The sequence below is a fragment of the Alligator sinensis genome, unplaced genomic scaffold (assembly GCF_000455745.1).
Source record: "Alligator sinensis unplaced genomic scaffold, ASM45574v1 scaffold891_1, whole genome shotgun sequence".
NCBI classification, from domain to species: Eukaryota; Metazoa; Chordata; order Crocodylia; family Alligatoridae; genus Alligator; species Alligator sinensis.
The window spans coordinates 235709-244089 of NW_005843019.1; the positions used below are offsets into that span (position 1 = coordinate 235709).

The 8381-nt window shown below is 46.1% G+C and overlaps 1 protein-coding gene across 1 annotated transcript; it reads right to left on the reverse strand.

Annotated features, from left to right (window-relative positions):
- Positions 1 to 2670: 2670 nt before the first annotated feature.
- Positions 2671 to 3685, reverse strand: LOC106723037 (olfactory receptor 1020-like). The gene has a single exon (XM_014526318.1). It carries the CDS (start codon positions 3613 to 3615, stop codon positions 2671 to 2673), a length of 945 nt encoding a protein of 314 aa, XP_014381804.1. The 5' UTR covers positions 3616 to 3685.
- Between the last annotated feature and the right edge of the window lie 4696 nt (positions 3686 to 8381).

Genomic DNA, 8381 nt, shown 5'->3' on the forward strand with positions numbered 1-8381 from the left:
CTGCTGCTCCATCTCGTCAGATGGACCAATGCTCCAGGATGACATGCAGAGCAAGACCCAAAATTGATATGTCTTGCCCCATCTGCAATAGCCTTGTCAATTCACCCAGTCCTCTGGGCTCTTCATAGGTTATCAGTGTTCTTTCTTGAAGGTCAATTGTGGTTGCTGTCTCGCTGTTCTGGGGCAGCTACTTCTTGTTTGCTCTTTTATCTGCCATTCTTCAGCCAATTGCCAGCTGATATTTTCCTTTTCCAGAAACACACTCTCATCCATACAGCATACAAAAGAGTAAAAGCTCGAGTACTTATGTCAAACTACAGAGCAATACAAAATGGAGTTTCTTAAGGCAATGCAAAACTAAAGAAAATACATAAGCTTAAAAGCAACAGGCAAAACTCTATTTCCATGTTATTTACCTAACATCAAGCTGGTATTTATGCTATTTGCATAACAACTGGGAGTGGCCCCGTGCATGCATCTCAGCCACCAGGGCTTCATAAGTGTGGGCATTCAAGTGCCCACCCTGGACAAATTGTCTCAGGAGGTCTTCCTGACCCCACAGTGCCCTAAATGTGCACACATCCTCCTGTATCCAGTTTGGGCCCCTGGGGCTATGGATGGGTGGGGCTTGGCCTGGACACAAGGGAGGAGGATGATGTCAGATCCCTGTTGGCTTACTGGGCCCCCATGCCACTGGCCCTGTGATGTCGGCCCTTGAGGGCTGACAGCAGCACCCCCAAAAGGGGATTGGCCAGGGAGTCACAGCTGTGTGGCTAAGGTGCTTCACTGTGGTCCTGGAAAGAGAGAGATGTGGGGTTGAGTAGCAGTGGGGAGCAGGTGCTGGTCCTGGTAGCACAGCCAGAAAGGCCAGGAGCCCAGATAGGATCATAGGCCTGGGCAAGGGGTGCAGCAACCTGCAGCCCTTTGCAATGCTCACCTATGGCCAGGCAGCAGCTCAGGATGGGGACAGCCCAGGCAAGTATGGCCGGCAGCCTGTCCAGGGGGGCACACAGGGTCTGTTTGATTCCTGGACAGAGAGCAGCTCCTTCCAGCTCCCTGTGGTGTGTGCCCCAAGGCACACAGTGGCTTCAATCTTTTATACCCTGCAGCTAGGGGCTGCCAGAGAGCAACCCAGTCCAACTCCAGGAGAGGGGGCCAGGCAGGAGCCCTGGGGCTGGGCTCCAGCTCGCCTCATAGTGGCTTCGCAGACCCAGCCTGGAAGCTCCCACATTACTGCGCAGTAATGCCTCTACACATGCTGTAATAGTAAGAGCTTTAGTAATGCTAATAGCAAGAGTTTTGTATGCTGATTCCATAGTAGGCCGGCGAAATGTCACGTAGCTTCCTGCTCTGTGAGTGTGACCGAACCATGAACCTAGACAGTAGAATGTTGTAATATGGTGGAATGTGATAAACACCAGGTGTGTTGGATCACGACTCATCCCCAAATTCCTAGCTTGAGATAACCATATCCCTAGCTCGAGATAATGTTATTTACTCCAGACTATATAAGCTGTACATTCTTAAGTTACAATGGATCCTCAGCTCTGGCAAAAAGTTCTGGCTTGTGCGGAGCCCTGGCGCAGGTTATCGCATCCCTGGGATCGGGACACTCCAGGGCCAGGGGAACTATGTGGGGTGGCGGCTGCCGCCTAGAGCCGATGTGAAGTGACCATCCTCTCTGCTCTGTTCTGTGACCTGCCTCTGCGAGTATCCTTAAATAAAGCTTTGCAAGGGTATGAACAACCATGAGTACGTCCTTTGTTCAAGCACGGGGAATCTTCTGAACCCAGTAGTTCATTCTAAGACACATGCATTATTGCACTGCAACTAATCAGGTATAAATTTGATACCTGTATGATGCAGCAGTGTAGTGTCCATGGGTGTCTACACATGATGAGCATCTACTTTGCCATGGCAGTGTGGCCCACCACCCTCCCCATTATAGTACACTGCTATGGTGAAGTATCTGCCAAGAAGAAATATGCACCATGAGTACGGTGCTGTACGGGCAGTTATTGAGCCTTGCTTTTATACTTCCAAAAGGAAATACTAAAGCACAGGACAGTAACAACATCACCATAGGGTAACATGTAGACATGCCCTCACTGTAGGAATTGTTGATGGAGATCAAGCTTCTCATAGAGCTGCTGGTGGACAAAGGTTCAGACTTGATGGCTGAGATGTATCAGGAGCAGAAACTATTTGTTCCTATTTGTCTGGAAAATGCCAAGCCAAGTGCAGTACAACTGGATATAGGTAATAGATGATAATATACTTCCCAGAGAGTCTTCAGTGTCCTGAGTTTAGGATTATCAAGCACCGCACATCGAGGTTCATATAAACCTAGTCACTTTTAATCTGCAACAACTTTTATTAGTTCTGCAAAACCCATGAGAAATAATACATATTATTAGCATTAGTACAGAGGAACCTGAAAGTGTGTGTGTGCTTGTGTGTGTGTGTTTGTGTTCAGAAAATTCCACCTAAAAGTTTTAGTTGTGGGGAGGGAAAGATAGTTTTAACTTTTTAGAAGAATATACTGCCTTTCAACCAGGTTCAAATTTTACAAACATAACGATACATCACTTGTGCAGAAGACTCTTGAAACCCAAACCACTCCATTACTGTTTCTTTCACTTATCCTCATATCAGCTTGGTAGTTTGAATTCACAAGACACTAAATTTGCTGACAACTTTTCTCAGGCCCTCTTTCACTTCTCTGTTCCTCAGACTGTAGATAAGGGGATTGATCAGGGGTGTAAGGATTGTGTAGAAAACAGAAAATGTTTTGTTTAAGTACCTCAGCATGTTGCTTTTTGGTAACAAATATACAATCAATATGGTCCCATAAAAAATTGTTACTACAATGAGGTGAGAGGAGCAGATAGAAAATGCCTTTTGTCTTCCCCTCCCAGAAGGGATTCTCAGAATGGCATCTATTATACAAATGTAAGACGCCAGAGTTAAGAAAAATGGGGAAATGGCAGCAAAGAAGGAAGTTATAAAACTAATAAGGATGACCAGCCTAGTATCACTGCAGGAGAGCTGTATCATTGGAGTGAAGTCACAAAAGAAGTGATCAATCTCATTGTGCCCGCAGAAAGTTAATTGCGATGTAAAAATCACTATTAATGTAGAAACCAGAAATCCTCCTAGCCAAGATCCAGTTGCTAGCAGTAGACAGACTCTGCCATTCATTAACATTGCATAGAGCAGTGGTTTACAAATTGCTAAATACCTATCATAAGACATTGCAGCTAGGAGACAACACTCTGTAGCTGCCAGGCTTGCAAAAAAATAAAACTGTGTAATGCAGCCCCGAACAGAAATGGTTCTGTCCCCTGTCAGGAGACTGGCCAGCATCCTGGGCAGGACAGTGGAGGTGTAGCAAGTCTCCAAGTACGACAAGTTTCCCAGGAAGAAGTACATGGGGGTATGAAGCTGCGGATCAGCAACAACAAGCACAATGATGAGGATGTTCCCAGTCACGGTCAACATATAGATCACTAGAAACAGCAGGAAGAGAAAAATCTGTAGCTGTGGAATGCTCCCAAATCCTAGAAGGAGGAATTCTGTGATAGATGTGTGATTGTCTCCTCCTGCTTCCTCCATGAGGTGCAGCTGGGTTTTTCCTTTCACTCTTCTAGTGAGAAGCAAGGATTTTTGTGGGTGATATTTTTTATTGGACCTTTTTCGTGGTCTGGATTAAGTTAGACAAGCTTTTGAACACAAGCATTTTTCATCAGGTCACTATTCTAGTGGGTTATTCCTGGAAATGAAAAAAAAAGTAATTATCTTTGAAAGTTTGCTATACAGTTCCACCAGGGAGATGTACATTGCATCAATACTATTACTGTTCAAACTCAGGCAAGGGTTTATGTTCTCTTTGCTCAGGGCTGTGGAATTGCAGTTTTGTACCTGCCTACCATGGGTGACCAGTGACATCTGAGTCAGGCGGGGCACGTGGCCCTCCAGTGACCAGTCAGTGCCTGGGGGTGTTCTCCCAGGGCCAAACTTGGTGACTGGGGGGTGTCTCCTGCGGCCGATCACACTCACCTGAAAGCAGCGGTGGAGCTTCCAGAAGTGGCGACAGCCACTTCATCCACTGCTTCATTCCAGCTGGTGCTCACACTGCCCCCCTGCCTGTGACCTAAGAGGGGAGTGTGGCCTGATAGGAGGTGCACCAATGCTTTCAGAGGGTGCACATGCACCATTACATGTTGCCACTGCTGCCTGCTCCAGGTAAGAGCTCTACAGTTATTTAGTGCTCTTCTGTCCATGGCATTACATGCAGGTTTAATGGGCTTAGGGTCACAGAATCATAGATAATTATGGTTGGAAGCAACCTCATCAGTCCAGCCCTATGCTCAAAGCAGGGCCTTCCCCAACTATATCATCTGTGACAAGGCTTTGTCTAGCCAGTCCTACTGGCTAGTCATACCTAGCAGCTTTTTAGAAATGTGCATTCAAAAAGGAAATGTCCCAAGCAGATGCCTTCCGAAATTCCTTCTCTTTTCTGTAGTTATTAATACTTCATCATCATAGTCACTGTAATCATCATCAACCTCAATATTAATGACCCTTCATGACTTCCACAGTAAGCTCAGCTATAAACCCATTCAAGCCTCATTAGTGGCACCCCCTTAGTCCTCAGGCCTCTAACCATCACCTTCCTTGAGGCCTACTGGTGGGATTCATTCAGGCTTAATCTATACAAAATCCTTCAAATCTCTGTCATGCTGGCTGGCATCCTGGGTGTGTTTTATAGGAAATGAGAAAGAACATCTGCAGCTCCAGAGAGATTTTGTAGAGTGACAGCAAATGGTTTATAGTCAAGAAGCTACAGAGTGGAAAGAGTAACAAACATGGAGAAAATGACTTCCAGTAACTTTCCGGAACTTGTCTTCCAGTAGATTTCAGAATGGAAAGAAGAGGGGCAAGATGGAAAGCAGCAGGGCCATGAGTGTGCCAAGTATGGGAAGAGCTTCACTGGGACCACGAACCTGGCCTGACACCTGCACATCCACACAAGGGACCAGCAACTCCACCTACAGTGCAGGTAGTGCTTCAAGCACACCTACACCCTCAGCACCCACCAATGACTGCACTCAGATGAGCAGCCTCACCTCTGGGGCAAGTGCAGGGAGAACTTTCCTTGCCCCCTCCCCTCCATGCTTTGGAGAAGGGATGGGAAGCTGTTCAAAGGGGGAAGTTAGGGAGGGGTCTTTGGGGTCAGGGAGCTGAGGAGAAAGAGGGGAAGAGTGGGGGTTTACGGGGTTCGGTGTTGGGGCAGATGGAGAGGGGCATTTGGGTTTGGGGGTCTAGAAAGCTTTTTTGTAAGTTATTCTGTCCTCTTATTTTGAGCCAATGAGACTTTTTTTAGGAAAAGTGTCATATAAATTGAATACATTAAATGAATAAGTACACTTGCATTCCTCAAAGCCCAAAGAAAGCCTGACAAACTGGAAAAGGTCAGGATGAATTCTAGCTGTGTGGAGGGATATCAGTGGCCATAACTTAAAGATGTTATGAAGAAACTTTCTGCAAGAAAAGACAGACCTTCAATATGAGGACACAGAGACAGAGACAAGATGCCAAAGAGACAGGTAGGTGCTTTAGTTTGGGCAGAACACGACAAGTATGTGTGGAAGATCTATGGGCCATCACCCTAAAAAAACTATAACTTTCTAGATCTGCTTTCCCATAGGTCAGATTTTCATAGATTTCATAGATTTCAGAGACATGTTTGGCTGGAAGGGACCCTGGAGGATCATTGAGTCCAGCCCCCTGCCCCAGGGGTAGGAAGTCAGCAGGGACATAGGATCCCAGCAAAATAAGCATCCAAATGTGTCTTGAAGGTATTCGAAGTGGGTGCTTGAACCACCTCCAGTGACAGTCTATTCCAAACCTTGGGGGCTCAGACAGTGAAGAAGTTCTTGTTTATGTCCAGCCTGAATCAGTCACAGCGGACTTTGTAACCATTTGATCCTATCATCCCTTGGGGCGCTCTGGTGAACAGACGTTCCCCCAGATCCTGATGAGCACCCCTGATAAACTTATAGGTGGCCACCAGATCACCCCTGAGCCTGCAGTTTTCCAGACTGAAGAACCCCATAGCTCTCAGCCTCTCATCATAAGGTCTGTTTTCCTGACCTCTGATCATGCACGTGACTCTCCTCTACACCCTCTCAAGCTTCTCCACATTCTTTTTGAATTGTGGAGCCCAAAACTGGACGCAGTACTCCAGCTGTGGCCTCACCAAGGCCGAGTACAACAGGAGAATGATGTCCCGGGATTTGCTTGAGAAGCATCTATGGCTTTTAGAAGAAATAAAAAAATGACCAAAAATGGGAGTAGGAGAAGCCTTGCAGAAAGCTGATGGGGGTGCAGAATTTTCTTCACATGGCACACTCAAAATCTATTAGAAAAAGAGAAGATCCCAGCCCCCTGCCCCAGGGGTAGGAAGTCAGCAGGGACATAGGATCCCAGCAAAATAAGCATCCAAATGTGTCTTGAAGGTATTCGAAGTGGGTGCTTGAACCACCTCCAGTGACAGTCTATTCCAAACCTTGGGGGCTCAGACAGTGAAGAAGTTCTTGTTTATGTCCAGCCTGAATCAGTCACAGCGGACTTTGTAACCATTTGATCCTATCATCCCTTGGGGCGCTCTGGTGAACAGACGTTCCCCCAGATCCTGATGAGCACCCCTGATAAACTTATAGGTGGCCACCAGATCCCCCCTGAGCCTGCAGTTTTCCAGACTGAAGAACCCCATAGCTCTCAGCCTCTCATCATAAGGTCTGTTTTCCTGACCTCTGATCATGCACGTGACTCTCCTCTACACCCTCTCAAGCTTCTCCACATTCTTTTTGAATTGTGGAGCCCAAAACTGGACGCAGTACTCCAGCTGTGGCCTCACCAAGGCCGAGTACAACAGGAGAATGATGTCCCGGGATTTGCTTGAGAAGCATCTATGGCTTTTAGAAGAAATAAAAAAATGACCAAAAATGGGAGTAGGAGAAGCCTTGCAGAAAGCTGATGGGGGTGCAGAATTTTCTTCACATGGCACACTCAAAATCTATTAGAAAAAGAGAAGATCCACAAGACAAAGGGGAATAAGTACTGGTGCTGTTGAAAGTGGTTGACAAGGCAAGGAGGGTGAAGGTGAAGCACTGGCTATGAGTTTGGCTGAGGAAAGCTCATTAGAGGCTTTGCCAGTGGAGGCTTTCATGCAGTGAAAGGGGTACAATAGGACTGGAAAATTTCTGAATGGAATTAGAGAAGAGGAACTCAAGGTGGTGATTGTAAACAGTGTGTGTGGGATGAGGTTAGAGATTAAACTCAGAAGGGAGATACCTGTTAGCTCTGTGTTCCTGGATGAGGTCTGGCACCCAGCTTGCTTGACTTACAAAGGACTTTTTGCATCCCGCCCCCCACTCCCACCCACCCATACACACATACACCTCATTTAACCAGAACTAAGCATAAGAAAAGTTTAATAGGCATTTTGGGCTGTACATTCCCGGTCCCAGTATGGGAGGCCTGTTTAAACTTGATTGACTAAAACTGAGCTGCCAGGTTAGGGAATGCTGAGGCAAGAGACTCATTCAGAGGGGGTATGGGTGACATCTGAACAATGGTTAAGGGTTCATCACAACATCCAGCCCATTGGAGCCCTAACCACAAATGCCGTCATACTTTTCCTGGGATGACTGGTGGAAGTCCTCCCCACAAAGTTTATGAATACTCCAAGTAATCCCTTTAGGTCTGTTAAAAGACTACAGTAAAATCTGAAAGTCATGCTAGACTGAGGCTTATTCACAACAGGTAAAGTACAATTACTGATGCTGACTTCACAGTGCAAGAATTGCTTGGCCATCTGAGTAGAAACAATGTGGTATCCCTTCCACTATATCTTCAATATTCATAATAATTTCAAGCTGGCTTCGAGGTATCTGGTTACTCCTTAAAACTGTATGTTTTTCCTGGTTGTTAATCAGTTTCTTAAGATGTTCCAAACCAGATAACCCCTTGGCACTGAAAAAGGTAATTCATTTAAATTGAAACTGCTTATATAACAGGATTTTCCCTGTCAATTATGGCTTGGGACCCTCTTGATTTACACAATTAAAGCATGCTTTGAAGAGGCTGGACTACAGGTATAAAAAAGCTGTAAAGCAGCAAACAGTGTGCTTCAAGTGGGAGAAATCTCTCTTGACACCATCCGCTGTTGTTCTTGGGAAGCTGGGATAAAGGGATCATCTCTTTGCACTGCCTGTTTAACCTTCAACAATCGTGCTGGGAACTTTGTCTGGCAACAAACCACCCAAGTGCCTTGGAACGGGGAGATCCAAGCTCTTGCTCTCTAGCTCTCTCTT